This window comes from Eleginops maclovinus, chromosome 20, assembly GCF_036324505.1.
Source record: "Eleginops maclovinus isolate JMC-PN-2008 ecotype Puerto Natales chromosome 20, JC_Emac_rtc_rv5, whole genome shotgun sequence".
Lineage (NCBI taxonomy): Eukaryota > Metazoa > Chordata > Actinopteri > Perciformes > Eleginopidae > Eleginops > Eleginops maclovinus.
In genome coordinates this window covers 27780851-27797892 of record NC_086368.1, presented here as the reverse complement: position 1 = coordinate 27797892, position 17042 = coordinate 27780851, and the positions used below count along the sequence as shown (strand labels likewise).

General features: G+C 41.5%; 1 protein-coding gene across 1 annotated transcript in view; it reads left to right on the top strand.

Moving 5' to 3' along the window:
• The window catches only part of LOC134883507 (integrin alpha-5-like), a 46711-nt gene that overhangs the window by 9923 nt on the left and 19746 nt on the right, over nucleotides 1-17042 (top strand). Inside the window, exons 3-15 of the mRNA XM_063911892.1 lie at nucleotides 2696-2796; nucleotides 4246-4369; nucleotides 6082-6143; nucleotides 6296-6341; nucleotides 6509-6634; nucleotides 9056-9100; nucleotides 9345-9388; nucleotides 9484-9540; nucleotides 12749-12801; nucleotides 14279-14487; nucleotides 14572-14763; nucleotides 15385-15430; nucleotides 15518-15631. Coding sequence (XP_063767962.1) covers nucleotides 2696-2796; nucleotides 4246-4369; nucleotides 6082-6143; nucleotides 6296-6341; nucleotides 6509-6634; nucleotides 9056-9100; nucleotides 9345-9388; nucleotides 9484-9540; nucleotides 12749-12801; nucleotides 14279-14487; nucleotides 14572-14763; nucleotides 15385-15430; nucleotides 15518-15631 — 1219 coding nt within the window. The remainder of the gene's footprint in view (nucleotides 1-2695; nucleotides 2797-4245; nucleotides 4370-6081; nucleotides 6144-6295; nucleotides 6342-6508; nucleotides 6635-9055; nucleotides 9101-9344; nucleotides 9389-9483; nucleotides 9541-12748; nucleotides 12802-14278; nucleotides 14488-14571; nucleotides 14764-15384; nucleotides 15431-15517; nucleotides 15632-17042) is intronic.

Here is a 17042-nt window from a genome sequence, read left to right as displayed (position 1 = left end):
TACAGCTCCTAATCCATCGCTTCTGTTTTTGTTGAACCCAGCTTTCCTCCTCACCACCACCACCCCTCGCTAAGGTCTCCGGTTTGGAACCTTTCCTGTGTTTTGCAGTGTTTTCACAGAGCGTTGTATTTCCTGTTGGACCCGGGCCCGGTGTTGTGAGGGTTGTTTAATTAGGGGCAGAGTCACTACAGGGACAAGGACCCCAGAGGACCTGGGTTGCCCCCACCCCAGCTCTGCAAGAAAAATAATCACCCTCCATAAGAAATACAGGAAGCGATAAGGACCACCGTTTGAGGATCACAGGGTCTGACTTATCGGACGGGGGTTTACACAGACTGGGAGCTGTTGCTATGCAAACTCTGCGTACACAAATACACATCTACAAACTGTTTACAAATTCTCCCCCTGCGAAACATACCGATAACACACACATTTACACTCAAATGCTTATAGCCAGGCCACCGGATTCACTGTATGTTTAAGGACACAGCCCAGACTTCATTACCCAAACAGGCACCCTGAAATTCAGCCAGGGGAGTTTAATGTCACCACTCTGTGCCTCACAGCAGGCAAACCTATCAGAGAATAGACCACAGTAGAGCTGACACATGCACTAACGGGCGTATGTAATTGTGATTTAGGGCGTCAGGTTTTCTCAAATGATTTTTCAAGGATGCTGAATTGCAAAAATTCGTTTTGGTGCTGAGCTGTAGGTGCGACACAAATCCTGCATGTAGAAGAAATTAGGATCAACGAGCTAACCCCCACCAACTTTTTATAAGTGGCAATAGAGACCACAGAAGGCCCGCCTCTCAATTCATGTTATTGGACAATGGTGAATCCCATACATAGACTGTTCCCTCTCTCATTTTCAGATTCATATGTATTTCCTGTCTCTCCTGGGACATGTCTCCGTGCTTTAATGTTCAAAAAGCTCTTTATGTTTCTCATACTGCCTGTGTTGCAGCACCTCTTTTGACCCTCTGTCTGAAACCAGAGCCCAGTCTGATCTGATTTTGTTAGCTGGCCGGCTCTGTTGTGATTGGTCCACCACTTAGCCTATCATGTATAGTGTGCTGGAGCGATTGCCAATAGAAGCGTGAGTGTCACATAGGGATGTAACCCTCCTATTTATCATCTACCTCCTAACTCTCTGCAGTATCTTCAGAAAATACAATATCTAATTTCCACTAAACCCACTTCCACTCCCCCCCCCACTACCCTGTCAGACTGCTTACTGGAAATCAAATCATGGTTCTCATCCAACTTTCTCAAACTAAACAGTGATAAAACCGAGGTTCTTTTAGTTGGCAAAGAAAATCCACTCTGGCCAAAACTGACAAATTCTTCCTTACCATTGACAACTCCACAGTCCCCTCCCCGCCCCCCCCCAAGTTAAGAATCTGGGTGTCATCCTCGACAGCACCCTATCTTTTGAAGTTCACATCAACAACATTACTCGATCTGCCTATACTTCCACCTCCGCAATATTGATCTCCAGTGCATTGTGGGTAGAGTCCTCCTGCAGTGCATTGTGGGTAGAGTTGCTTTCACTTGTTTTAAATCTTTATTCTCATCGACGCCCTCGTCACATCCCGTATTGATTATTGCAACTCCATCCTCTGTGGTCTTCCTCAAAAATCTCTGCGTAAGCTCCAACTGCTCCAAAACTCAGCCGACCGTATCATCACCAGAACTCCTTCCATGGATCATATCACTCCGGTTCTTCAACAACTCCATCGGCTTCCAGTTAAATACCGCATCGACTTGAGAATGTTGCTCCTCACCTTCAAGGCCCTTCACACTCTTGCACCTCCATATCTCTCTTAACTCCCTCACAACTGCATTCCCTGTCGTGCTCCCCGATCCTCCTCTGCCTTCCAACTCACTGTACCTTCAGCCTGCTGGATCACCGTGGGGTCAAGAGCCTTCAGCCACTCTGCCCCCAGTCTCTGGAACTCTCTCGCACAAGACATCCGCAGTATGGACTCACTATCAACCCACCTTTTTAAAATGGCCTACTCTGAACCATAATTACTCTGAACTGATTGTTCTTTTTAAGTCTTTGTTTTAAAGTCTTTGTTAGGGACTTGTTTTTACAGTGTGCCATTGGAAAGCCAACCTGGCTCACCTATAAAAACATTTAATGGACCAGGAATAGCAATCCAAGAAGAAATACGACCATCGTTCCCACTCCAAATGAATCATTTTACAGCATGTTGTTGTTGAAAACAAAACTTGAGGAGGTTTAATGCTGCTGAGGCTGCAAAAAGTACTCCATTTGTCAGGAAAACCAAGCACAGAGCACTCCACCGCCCCCCTGTCTTCATCACTGCTCCTCGCCTTCGTACTGCCAGGGCCTCTTCTTAAAACAGATCCTGACAATGAAGTACAGCCGCTTGGGTTACAGAAACAACAAGGTCCGAGTCCCTTTGAGCTTGTTTGATGTCTGCCTAGCATGGAGGATGGATTAAGACTGCAGACCGCTGGAACAAGGCCATAAAATATCCATGTAAAAAAAGCCAAGAACATGTGGGGAACACACTCAAATGAGGCCCTGACAGCACGGAAACCAAACACACTTGATGACAAGGGGATCTTTGACTGAGTTAAAATAGCAAATCCTAAAAATCACCAAAGTCCCAGTGTCCGTGGAATCCAGTTTGAATGTCTTTGATGTGTTTTTCTCCTCTAGGCGATCGATATTTTTACATAAGCAACGTGAACACTCAGGTCGAGTTCAAGTCCCATCAGTGGTTCGGAGCTACAGTGCGTTCCCATGGTAACAGCATCCTGGTAAGAATGACACATTTAACGGTGACTCAGGTTACATCTTTGTAACCCACTTCAGTCGTCATCATCACTGCTGAAGATATTGGGACACAGCAATGATTTTGGTGTCCTTCTTTCATGCATAGTTTTAGATAAAAGCAACATTTTATTTTCCTGCAACTTCAGTAAAAATACTACTTGATTGTTGATCATTAAATCCTGTTTGAAGACCCACTTACTCTCCTTATTCGCGCTTGCAGACCACCTCTAAGAAATGTCAGTGTGTGCTTTTAAATTGGGGTTTTATATCGTGTTTACATCACAGTCTCTGGCTTTAAGTATGGTTTAATTTTCCTGTGTTTTACATTTTTTTATGTCCTGTTTATTTATATATTTAATATATATATATATATATTTATTGATGTAGAGCCTCTGGTCAATTTGTTTTTTTAAATGTGCTATAGAATTAAAGTTGTATGTATTTTAGCTACAAAGTTTAAATATAATTGTATTTTTATTTTAATAAAATAAAATGTTAAACTTTCAAAAATATAAAATGCTAAATATTTGCCGAAATGTTTGCAATAAGGCTTATAAAACCCAAATAATCCCAATATATAAAATATAAAATCCAAACGTGTCCATAGTGCTGCACATGGGTTAATGGGGGTGTTTTAATTTGAACTTCTGGGTCTCCACGTTGTTGTACTCTTCAGACAAGGTTGCAGAATGTTCCCTCAATTCTCAACAAATCTAAAACATAGGTAAACTTTCACAGAATATTTTGTTCACTACATTAATTTGGAATAAAAATACTGTCAGTTTCCATATAATGCTTAAAGTTTGCTAATAAACTTGCCATTAGCTTTTCTACAGTGAGTCAGTGAAAGCTAAATGCTAACAGTAACAATAAAAGCTATAGTCCCAGGCAGCAAGTTAGCATTGAGTATTGTTCTTTTATAGCAGGGGACACTCATTGGTACCATAACCATAGTTCAGATACTAACACAGTTTAAGATTTGTCCCCATTTATTGCATTTTGAAACAATATACTGCACTTTTACAAGGAGGAAGGGTGAGCACTAAACCACGAGTACGGCAAATAAAATCAAATATATTACAGCTCACTAAATGCAAAGCAGTACACAGCTGCTGCTTAATGCGTAGTAAACATTTGAGACAGCAACAACCTGTTATCCCATAAACTCCATATGGCTAATATAATGCAACCCTGTGGCCATGGAAGTAGATTCCTCACAGCACACATTGTTTCCTCCCTAACTTGCAGCTGTTTTTGTATTTTCACTAAGAAAATGGTCCACCGTTTTTACTAGTTTCCAGATTTCGAAGGCTCTAAAGCTTGACAGACTTTCTGTGTGTAGTTAAAGTGGCTCATCTTTGATTTCATAAGTGATGTTTGAGGGAGAAGGTCTGGATCAGGATGTCATTGAGCCGTCTCTCTGTGCTTGCCAGGCTTGTGCTCCCCGTTACTACTGGAGAACCGAACACGACGAACCCTTCGCAGATGTCACAGGAACCTGCTACCTCTCTGTAGACAGTCTTAAAACGTTCGTTGAGTACGCCCCCTGCCGAACAGGTGAGTTTCTGCAATCATAGCCACCTTCAGAGAGGGTGTGGGGCCAAAGTTTGAGCGAATATAGTCCAACAGCAATATTATAATGAATTGTTTAATATGCCTCTGTCTAACTGATCAATGTCAGACATGTATTATATCTTCTTAAAGCTCTGTCTTGGTCTTTAAAAACTGAGACGTGATGCAAAGTCAAGGTGAAAGGGACAGATACATGCCTGTGTTTGAGGAATACTTTCCTCTGGGTTAGGGTTAGGTTTATCTTTAATTTTTCACCTGATAGGCTCTCAGTAAAATGCTTTTGTTTACTTCAAGTAGAGAGGAATAGTTAACACCAGTGTGAGTTTGGTGAGATTATGACCTTCCTGGCCAAAATTATAGAGGTGGTGCCAAATTAGGCAGCCATAATGCCAACTCTGCCAGATTTAGAAGTCACCCTGGCTTTTTATATGCCTTGAATCCAGAGTGAAATGGGTTTGTTTGCTTAAAGTAGAGAGGAATTACTAACTCCAGTGTGAGTTCGGTTAGATTATGAACATCCTGGCCAAAGTTACAGGGGGTAGGGTGCAACATCCGGCAATAGTAAAGCCAACTCTGCCAGATTTAGAAGTCTCCCTGGTATTTTATACGCCATGAATCCAGAGTAAAATGAGTTTGATGACTAAAAGTAGAGCAGTGATTTTGGAGCGATTATGACCATCCTAGCCAAAGTTACAGAGGGGGTGCCAAATCCGGCAGTAATAATGCCAGCTCTGCTAGTTTTAGAAGCACTCCTTTAATTTCCACCTGATTGACTCAGAGTACAATACGTTTGTTTGCTTAAGCAAGAGAGGAATGACTAACAACAGTGTGAGTTCGATTAGATTTGGACCATCCTGGCCAGAAACAGGTGCGAAATATGGCAGCAATAACACTGACTCTGATTTAGAAGCTCCCTTAAAAATATGTTATGACTTATGATTTGTTCGTCAATGTCAAAGTGATCCAGGGATAGTTGTTTGTACCTGGGTACACTGCAAACAGGTATTATTCAACATAATGTAATGATGAATGACCAGTAACAAATGTAGGCTAAAATACGAGCCTCAAGTTGGTTTGCGAAAAGCTAACTGAGTCCATGACGACATTATACTTCCTGTTTACATCCCCTAAATCCCCCAAATCATTCCATAACTCAGGGAAGGATTGTCCCCCAAATCAACGTACGTCAATGTAAATTAGAGGAGCTACTCTCGTACGCATATACACAGTACTAAGGTTGGGAAGGTCCCAACCAAACAGTTGTTATACTCCCAGAACACTGACACTATCCATATACAGGGATAGAGAAGAGTGAGCAAATATTTGCCTTGTGTTGAAAACCTGTGCACTTATAGAAACAAAAAAAGCAGGAAGAGTTCTACTTCTAGTTGTTTTAACTTGTTTTCTGGCATTCTTAAAGTTTATATAAATAGGTTTGTGCTTAATGTTATGAACACAACTACCTGTATATCTAACGAAAGTGGCTGTGTACAATTCAGGTCAACTTTTTGATGGCCTAAACCAGTTACGAGATGAAGCAAAAGCTACAAATCCGCCCTGAATCGGGACTTTTTGTGTGGTTTGTTCTGTTGTTTTTCCGCCCTCGACTCAGCAGCTTGTTTTGTTTTTGTAGTTTGCATTAAAAACAGAAATGAAATAAGTGTTAAGTGTCCCATGTATGATGCTGTGCATTGCAGAAAGACATGGACCTGTTGGACAGGGCTTTTGTCAAGGAGGATTTAGTGCAGACTTCACTAAGGTAAGATAAACATTTGTTGGACTTTTTGCCAGTTTCCACATAATCCAATAGCTACCCTGTTCTGGTAGAAGTAAGCAGTGGAGATTCTGCTGTGTACATCAGATTTGCAGAGTTTGTTTGACACTCAGTGATATAACTGTTCTGTGCTACAGGACGGGAGGGTAGTGCTCGGAGGACCAGGCAGTTTTTACTGGCAAGGTGAGCTCCGAAAAATGTGAAACAGCATGGATTTTTCTTTCAAAAGATTCATAAAATCAATCCGTTGTCTTTGTCTGTAAACAAACTTCAGTTCAGGAGAGTTCAAAAGTCACATGTCTTATTTTACCCCTTGACCTTTAACCCATTGTCAACCAATCATCCCATAGGCCAGCTGATCTCAGCCACCACCGAGGAGATTGTGAAGGCCTACTACCCCTCATACTTTCTGCTGTCAGTCGCCGGGCAGATTCAGACGAGACAGGCGCAGGGGAACTACGACGACAGTTACCTGGGTGAGGAAGTACACTTGAATCAAATACATGTACCAAACAGTAGTGCTACTGACATTACAAACACTATGCATACTTATATTGTCAGACGGCCACAATTACGTTTATCAGGTATAAAGGTAAAAAAGCCCATTGGATGGAAAGCCCAACAGCCATTAATCCCTAAAACAAATGACTGTTCTCCAAATGCCCATTGCTCCAAAATGTACACCTTTCCTACCTACAGAAGAACATGGCTCACTATTGTGCAGAATTATGGTGCCTCTGATTGGCTCACCCTGTGATTCTTACCCTCATTCCTCAAATGTAAGTCTAACCAATCCAACCAACTGATGCAACAACTAGCCAGTAAGAGAGACGGTAGGGCAGGCAACGCTTTCGCCATGTAGAAAAAATGTTATGCTGTCATTCTGCATAAAAAATAACTGTGTACTTCAGTATGAACTAGGCCCGTGTGTTTGAAGTCTCTCTGAGAAATGTGGCTTTTGCTCCAAGGGGAAATGTTTCAGGCTAATGGTGTTTTGAATATTTGGTATTCTTCTTTTATTGCTGCTGTGACTTAAGTTGGTTGGTTTTTACGTCCTAATATTTGGTAGCAGAGTGCCATGACATTTGAGATTGGGATAATCATGGTTCCCAAAGGTTAATATCGGTGGTGTAAGAAACCCCCTGACCTTTTGTCTATAGCAACTCAATGAGGTCCATATTTCGACCAGGACCTTGGTAAGACAAAGCAAAGACAAACACCTTGAACACAAATGATTGAGTATTTCATTTCAGTCTGCAGATAATTAGAACCAGCTGAGTTTCCCTCTTGTGCCAACATTGAAAAGAAATCTATCTGGAATATCTTTCTAAAGTCATCGTTTCATATTCATACTCCCGAGAGGAAGAATTCTTTCTATTTTGGACACATTTGGACACCAACCTCATGGCAAATTGTCAACTTTGTACTCTGGCCTTTCTTGACCTTTCCTCTTGTTTCGCTATGAAGCCAAACATCACAGTGAAAGCATGACTCAAGACCTGACTCGAGACACTGTTGCTCATCATCTAATGGGAAGATCATTAAACTGAGCACAATAATACTCCCAAGAGGGTATAAGCTTCTGATTATTTCAACTTGATGACCCTTTTCTGTAGTGCTACCCTCAGGACACACATTTCGCCATCATTAACTCTTTCCAAATGTTCATACTGTGGGGCCTGGAGTTTAAGGGCCACAGTATATAGGGGAATACTGTAAGTTTTCTGAGGGTCCTCCCAACCCCCTTCCAGATGGCTGAGGAATATTTATGGTTTATGTATAGTTTTATAGCTTTTTTGTCGTGTGAGTACCCCATTGGTTTAACATTTGCACTCCAATAAAATGGAGCGAAACCCTTCTCAACATATCAGAATTTGAGAAGTGATATCTTTTATTATTCTGTTATTCATTTAAGCCTAATTTTCTATCAAATTTGATTCAGAAAAAGAGGTCACTGACCTTAAACCCTTTAAATAGGGTAATCCAATCAGATGTGTTTGTTGTATTCTCTAAGTAGGGAAAAGGTTAGCAGTCCCACTCTTTCATAACGACTACATAACTGGAACAGAAAGCCATAATTGCATTTGTTTAAAGAGTATCCAGACAAACAATTCAGTGTTACCTTGCATGTAGCACTGGCATACACAGCACTAACGCTTGCTAGTTCATTTTTGGGATAACAGGCTTACCGTTTAGGATTTAGAGTAAGAAAGGAAGGAGTTTGCCAGATGTCTTGTATCCCTCTCCTGAAGCTAGCAGCTCATGGCTACATTAGCTGCTACTAGCTTACATACGCTAATCTCTGAATACACTTTTGGCAGTTGAGTTGCATTTTCTGTAAGCACCAGGCTTTGACAGGCATGAAGTCATCGGTCAATTGTACAATAATACACACAGACATTGTAAGATGTCAACATCGAAATATAACTCAGTTAAAATGGTCAGTTGTCAAATGTAAACAAAGGATGCTACATATGCTACGTGACTACAACGTGTGAAGGTTATTTCTTTAGGCTATAGTAACCAGCAATACTTAAACCTCCACCTCCAGCTGTGAATCGGGAGTTTGCAATCTACCACAAGCAAAAACAAGCAAATAAATAATGAGCTTTTTGTGATTTTAATGCAAATTGGATATCGTTCTTAAGCTAAATAGGTATAATTTGTGTTAGCTTTGCTGTAGCTAGCATTATGAGTTGTTGAAAAAGAGCGATTAGTTTGCTAATCTACCATCATTAAACATGAATATACTATTGCTACATGTTGTTAACACTCTTATAACCCACACACTGAAACAGAATATGTAATATAAAACCATTGTAATGTTTTTCACCACTCCCAACCACAGCTGTTCGCTCTCATTCTCAGTCTGTCTTTCATCTTGGTTTCTCCTGCAGGTTACTCTGTGGCTGGTGGCGAGTTCAGTGGGGATGATGAGGAAGGTGAGGGTCATGTTTACAGTACAGAGAGCAGAAATGCATGCCTGACTACAGGGTCAAACTCTGTGTAATGTTTAACTGCTCAGCCTTGACACACATGATTGAGTGGAATAGGATTATTAAGTCTTTCCGGAAGCAGGAACAATTGGAGGAATAAAATACAAACAAACCTCAAGACTTTGTTCATGCATCTCACCATCATTGGTGTTGTTTTGAAATCTCCTAACCCTTGCTTTTGTTGTTGCAGACTTCATCACAGGAGTTCCTAAAGGACTCATGCTCTATGGTGTAGTAAGGAATCTTGATATTTTCATTTTACAGAAAAAAAAAGACAACCTTGAAAAGTATGTGTGCCTAAATAATGTATGTTCTCTGTCGCACTGTAGGTGTCCATATTAAATGGAAGGGACCTGAAGTCTCTGCTCAACTTGACAGGGGAGCAGGTATGTGCACATCTGGCTGGAGATTTTTTTGTAATATAGCCCCATTTCCATATGTGGGTATACCTGTTTAAAGGAGCATGTGTAAAAGGAGGGCTGCAGATGGAGGAATTTGCCCCGTGGAGAGGAGGCCTGTACCGGGGTCAGAGTTTGAGCTTACAGTATGCACAGCTCAAGGTTTCCTAAAAAGCTGTAAATCAAACCCAGAAAACAGCAGACCGACCTAGTGTTCATGTTGTCACTGCATCGATTGAGCATGTGCTTTTGAAACAGGAAGTAGTTTAGTCTGGCTGCATTTGTTAGTCATAGTTCTAAGAATATAACCAGAAGATGTGTTATTTTAAAACACAAAATGTCCCTAACTCCTAACTAACTAAAAATTGCTTTCAAAGTTCAGATGAAACTAGGCTTTCGAGAAGTATTTAAAACGTTGCTTTTATTTCCTTGTTCCAAAAAGTAAGACAAGGAAAGTGTATTTATATAGCACATTTCAGCCAACGGCAATTCAAAGTGCTTTACAAAACCAAATAGACAACATTGAATGCAAATGCAGCACATTATAAAGATGGCATTGAAAAACAGGCTATTAAGAAGCAAAGATAATGATCAAAAGCAGCGGTGAAAAGATACGTTTTCAGTCTGGATTTAAAAATAGTAAGAGCTGTATCCGACCTGCAGGATTCTGGGAGTTTATTCCAGATAGTGGGCGCATACAAGCTAACTGTGCTTCTCCTTGTTTAGTTTTGACTCTTGGGACAGAAAGCAGACCCATCCCAGAAGACCTGAGACTCCTGGATGGTTGAAAATTTAGCAGGAGATCATTAATATATTTTGGGCCTAACCCATGTGACGCTTTAAAAACCAGAAGCAGTATTTTAAAATCAATTGTTTGACTGACAGGAAGCCAGTGTAAAGACTTCAGTACTGGTCCACTCTCTTAGTGTTAGTGATGACTCGAGCAGCAGCGTTCTGAATAAGCTGGAGCTTTCTGATAGATTTTCTAGTGAGACCTGTGAAGAGTAGACATTCAACTCATTTGCTTCATGTAGGATTTATTCCCTAAGTTTAGGTTACCCTTGCACAATTGTTTTTTATCGATATACCATCTTCAGGCAAGTGTTTTTAGAAATCCACTCGTATTTTCAATTGCAAATGCACATAAAAACTGGCGGATGGAAACTGTTCTTCCTTACCGAATTGGCGAAAACATACAGTGGGAACTTGGCACTAAAGAGGCTGCAGCTTTCAAAGTAGCCCTCATGGTTTGTCTGACTCAGACTACTGTAGTTGCAGTATAAATGAACCTTTGATCATCTTTGGCATTTATTCTTGGGTAGGAATGAAATGAAATCGCTTAGGGAACGGTTTTGACATTGAAAGGAGGAGCGATTTCACAAAACACAACTTAAAAACATGCAAACTTATCTGTTTAGTTTTGATGTGCTCGCAGCTGTACATTTAAACTGATTTTTGCAAGAAGATAGAGCATGTGATCCTGGACTCATGAGAAAGTGTGTGTGTGTGTGTTCAATGTGGGAGGTCATCAGCGTCTGATCAGAGGTGTCAGTCTCAGGGCGGAGGGCGCTGAGTAAACTGTTAAGTCATAGCGAGAGTTCGGAGGTAAACTAACGGACTCTCTGCTCTCTGTGACTGCGTAGTCAGAGTCAGCTGCAACAACACCCCAGAGGGTCTTTGTGCAAGAGGCCCCCGTTGTTTGGTGAAAGAAATCTTAAATCTTGTCATTTTTTTAAGCCAGTAAACAATATTGTGTCTGCTCTGCCAAGTATCATTTGCCTAAAAAAACAATGTTTGTTTTTCCAAATCACAGAACAATGTGTCACGCCTCAGAGATCTCAGGGACTGTTTTTACTGAAGTAGTTTTTCACATGATATCTCTAGAGGTATTTGACCATTTTAAAGAAGTCGGACTGTTCTGGTTTTATTGGCTTTGATCTTTGATCTATTATGGAGTATCTTGATAGTTAAAATGCTGGTACTCGTATTGTAAAATGATACAGTACATTCATTTCTTTTATGCTTAGTCCAAACTGGGGTTTTTATTAGTACACGTGTATGCATTATAAAGCTTGACTTTCCTCTATTTTGTTTTCCTCTTGGTATAGTTCCCCCTCAGTACCACCAGCCTAAGAAAACGCCATGAAATAATCTTTATTGCAAGACTCGCTGGATCCTTTCAATGGTAGCTAAACAGAAAAGTATTTGAGCGTAGTTTGGTCGGCTTGCCATCTTTTAAAACTTGAGTCAAGCGATGAAAAGGTTGTGGTCGCGGTTTGACGTTAGCTTGGCTTTGAGGGAGCGGGTTGGGTTTGTGCAGGTGAGGCTTTATAGTAGTGATGATCCTCGCTGATTAATTACTGGAGTTTTAACTTCTTTTAGTTTCATCTCAGTATACTTTGAAACCCAACTGAGGTGGTCCCAAAAAAGCACTGGTATTGGTTTCAAAAACAGCATTTTTTAGTAGAAGGATTCAGGTGATTTATTCATAGGGTCTTTCAGATAAAAGATAAAGCAGCTTTAATGAAAGTTACTTCCTTATTATATTTCATGTTATTTCTAAGTTCCCCGATATCCCTTCAGCTCAGGTAAACAATCCCTGTGGTTCAGCTCTCCAGGAAATGGAGATCATATATTTTTTAGAGTGTAAACCTATCTGGCAAAGCTTCTGATGGGGTATCGCAATGAATCTGAACCTTGTCCAGATCATTAGTTTGATTTATGTGGATATGACCTGCTTTGCATGTGCCGTACAGGAAGACAACCGTGATATTTTGTCTCATTTTTCACAAGAGTCTCCAGTCTCTGTGTAGCTACATATCACTTTGAAACAATACTCGCTAAAGGATGTAACCTGACCCTAATTTATCATACGTGAATGAAATGAAACCGGAAAAACCCAAGACCCAGGCGTATTACTCTGAGTGAGTTTTAAAGGGGTTTGAGTTCCCTGATCCCAGGACCCCCTACCTCTTCTCCAGCTTACAGAAGCTCGAACACTGAGCTCCATGAAAAGGGAGAGAAGAGGAGACCCCAGGGGATTGTGGGATTGAGAGATTGAAGAGGAAAGCTTCTGGGGGTGGTGAAGGAGAGTACAAAAGAGGAAAAAAGAAAGAAAATGAAAGAAAAAGAACGGGATCTGTGCACCGTGGTGTGATTACAGGCTAACTTGGGTCTTGTTTGTAATGCGTTCCAGATGGGGTCCTACTTCGGCTACGCAGTGGCAGCCACCGACATCAACAACGACGGGTGAGTGGATGGTGTGACGGTGAGACAGATGATGGTAAAAACTGTTGAAATGGGTGGAATAAGTGCAAAGGTAAAGACGAGGTCACCGATACAGAAGCAAAGGTTTCCCATGCTCATGCTCAGTCATCCTGTCACTCTCTTATGTGTCATGAACTTTTCTGAAAATACCCTCAGTTCCTCTCAGAGTAAAGTTCCCTCTCTGTTTGTTTTACTTCCCCATCCTTGGCAGAGGCCCACAATAAAGGCACTTTCTTTTTTTACCCTCAGTTTAAACTTGTATGTTTGAAAGTATGCTAGCTTGTGCATATCAGAAATCAGAATCAGAAATACTTTATTTATCCCAAATTGGGAACATTTTTGGTTACCGCAGCAAAATACAATACAATATGAAACATAGCAAAAAATTAGAAACAAATGGAGCAGTGAGTTCTCTGCCAGCCGGGGGGGGGGGGGGGGGGGGGCAGTGGGCAGGAATGTTCTCCTGTACCTGTCCTTGTGACAGCGGAGCTGGAGCAGTCTGTTGGAGAAGGAGCTCTGCTGTCTGTCCAGCTGCAGGTGGAGAGGGTGCGTGGGGTTATCCATGATGGGCAACAGTTTGTTCAGAGTCCTCATCTCCACCACAGCCTCAAAAGGGTCCAGTTTGATGCTGATGACAGACCCAGCTTTCTTAATTAGTTTGTTAAGTCTGCTGGTGTCTCCGCCCCCCCCAGCAAACCGCAGCAAAGAAGAGTACACTAACAACAACAGAGTGTTTTGGAAGCCTTTTTTATGCTAATTGTCATTTTTGAACACAGCATTTTTCAGAATACACAGCAGTACAAACTACTGTTTATTGACTGGTGCCTGCTGGTGATTATGATCACAGAAAGCTTTGTGGTTCATCCTTTGCTCAACAAATGCGGCTAATGTTAGCTTCATTCAACTTACCAAAGTAGCTAACCAAAGGTTTAGCTAGCTTTGTTTTAGCCACCAAAAGTAATATCATATATGTGATGACAAACCACATATATATTTTACATAGTCACTGAGTAGGACGGCAAATTCAGGATATTTTGTATATTTTATCAGCATTTTGATTCCTTCCAAATCCTTAGAAATCCCAAAATGTTCGCCATCTGTTAAATGACAGACCCTGGTTGTCTTTGTTTTCAATCACTGTTCCTTGAGTGTTCCTTATATTATATATATATTATATCTCCTTGTTTCTATATATGTATGGTTGATTGCTTCTCCAGAATCATCCATAAACACAACATATAAAGTCAAACATAAAAGAACATGTCCTCCTGCTTCCTTTTAACTGGCTAACCCCTTCCTTTGAAAATGTAAACCTTGGCCCTGATGGTCTATAAACTGCGTACTGTAGTGTGTTTAAGGTGATATACTCAAACATTAATCTTTGCTAAATAACTTTGTCTCTAAAATCCACTTAAGACATCTCTCTAAGTCTTAATCTCTCTTGTCTTCGTCTCCCCAGTTTGGATGACATGATAGTGGGAGCTCCAATGTTCATGCGTCGAGGATCCAACGGGCGTCTGGAGGAGCTGGGTAAGGTGTATGTTTACCTCCAGAGAGGCCCTCTGCTGCTGGAGCCGAGCCCGTCTCACCTGACGGGTCAACAGGCCTTCAGCCGCTTCGGCACCTCGCTGGCTCCGCTGGGGGACCTCAACCAGGACGGATTCAACGGTAAGGGTGTGACCTAAAAGGGAGATATGTATGTCGGAAAACATCAAATTCTTAATATCATATGATGTTGTTCTTTCCAATCAGACATGGCCATCGGCTGTCCCTACGGAGGGGATGACCAGCAGGGATTGGTTCTCATTTATAATGGCTGTGCCGAAGGACTGATAGACACACCCACTCAGACTCTCTCCGGCCAATGGGCTTCCAGCTCTTTCCCAGCCAGTTTTGGCTTTTCCCTGCGTGGCAACAGGGATCTGGATCAAAACGGCTATCCAGGTACTGCTGTGATTTTGATTTTCTTGAAGTGGGGTTTGTATTAAGTACTCAACGTATCCATACTCAGTGTATTACATACAGGCAGTTGGCACTGCTCCAGTTTGCATGGAAGCAGCAGCAAAACAGATTAAAGCCACTCAAAAAAATCTATATCAGTGAAACTATAAGCTATATTTAGATTATTTTTACCACTAAACCTTGCTGTCAGAGAGCGTTTTCCTACAGGGAACTGAAGCCTTCTAGTCCATCTTTGCTCTCACCAATGCAACCAGAGTCCACTGAGTCAAATGACTAATTTGACCTTGCAGAACACAGATATTGCTAGATAAAAGCTACGGTTACCCGTCACAAACGGCTGTCGAACAACCATGTTAAAAAATGGAAAGAAATCTAAATATTTCACACACTTAAACTTAGGTAGTTTTTCTTTGACTTGGCAAAAAAAAAGTCATGATGCTCACGTCTACTGCAGTAAATTGCTCATTTCCTATCCTAGTACTCCTTCAAAGGTAAAACACTGGCTGTGGATCAGTACCTTATACGACCCCACTTCAAACACATTGATATATCCCTTTAACACGTCTCTTATATCTTAATGTAACTCACCTTCACTTCTTGCAGATCTGATTGTTGGTGCGTTCGGGGCGGATAAAGCAGTCTTATACAGGTATGTGAACACAAGTAGGAGTGTAGTTACAAAAGCATCAACCCTTCTTTTTATTCTAATCCTTACTTTGTCTCGCTCTTCCATCAGGGCTCGACCCATAGTGAGTGCCAGTGCGTCTCTCACGGTGCAGCCGACCATGCTCAACCACGAGGAGAAGACCTGTGAGCTGATCACAGGGACCGAAACCACGGCTGTGTCTTGGTATGGACGTCAACTATTCTCCTTATTTTCCATTTGATTCTTACCAGGAGGACTGTGCACCGTTTGATCCAGCGTGCAGCATGTGTCATTGTAGCGGAAATATCCTTAAGGATTTAACAAAGAGGTTATGAGTTTCAGAGAGGTTTAAGACCCCTCGACAATAACAGAACATGGGAAGTATGGCAATGTTATGAAACACACGTCTTAGTTCAGTTTCAGCTTTCCAAACTTTTCCTCACCAGAATGTCAAATGACTAATGCCAGTTTCCTGTTGGAGCCGCTCCAAACGACACACTCAGTATTCTTAGAGCCAGTAAAATAAAAAAAGGGAACATTTTGCCCTGCTTTCAATCCCAATGGAACATTTTAGACTGAAACCACCTAACATTTTGCCCTTTAGGTTAATACAAGTAAGTCTTGTTTTTGGTGTTTATTGGTTGCTGCTGCTGTGGTAACAAAAAGGGGATGAAAGGAGCGGAGAGAAATTGGTGGGAGAAAGATGGAGTAATCAAATGGAAAGATGAAATGGGGTAAAGAGTGGTTATTATTAACTTTGGAAAGGTTGGAAAAGGCATGTCACTTTCCTCAAAATGAATGAGTTACTGTTTCTGAACGTTTACAAGACTCTTAAGAATATTACTATGAGCATTTATACTTTAGAGTTGTGACCTTTAAGATCCTGGTTTATAGGGTAACACCCGTGGTAAGAGCAAGTGTGGTGCTAGGAGTTTGTAAACAACAACAGGAAATAGTAAAGTTGGTGACTCTTGATCCAACTGTGGATTGATATGAATGTACATACTGTAGTCCCCTGATCAGAACGTCTTCCATAGCAACAGTTTGCTCTCCTTAGCAACAATCTGCTCACCTTAGCAACAATCTGCTCTCCTTAACAACAATCTGCTCTCCTTAACAACAGTCTGCTCTCCCTAGCAACAATCTGCTCACCTTAGCAACAGTCTGCTCTCCTTAGCAACAATCTGCTCTCCTTAGCAATGGTCTGCTCTACTTAGCAACAATCTGCTCTCCTTAGCAACAATCTGCTCTCCTTAGCAACAATCTGCTCTGCTTAACAACGGTCTGCTCTCCTTAGCAACAATCTGCTCTCCTTAGCAACAATCTGCTCTGCTTAACAACAGTCTGCTCTCCTTAGCAATGGTCTGCTCTCCCTAGCAACGTTCTGCTCTCCTTAGCAACAATCTGCTCTCCTTAACAACAGTCTGCTCTCCTTAGCAATGGTCTGCTCTCCTTAGCAACAGTCTGCTCTCCTTAGCAACAGTCTGCTCTCCTTAGCAACGGTCTGCTCTCCTTAGCAACGGTCTGCTCTCCTTAGCAACGGTCTACTAGTGAAAAATAGCACACCCCAGGAATGTCCAAATTTACCAATCAGAATGGAGTATTCGACTAAGCC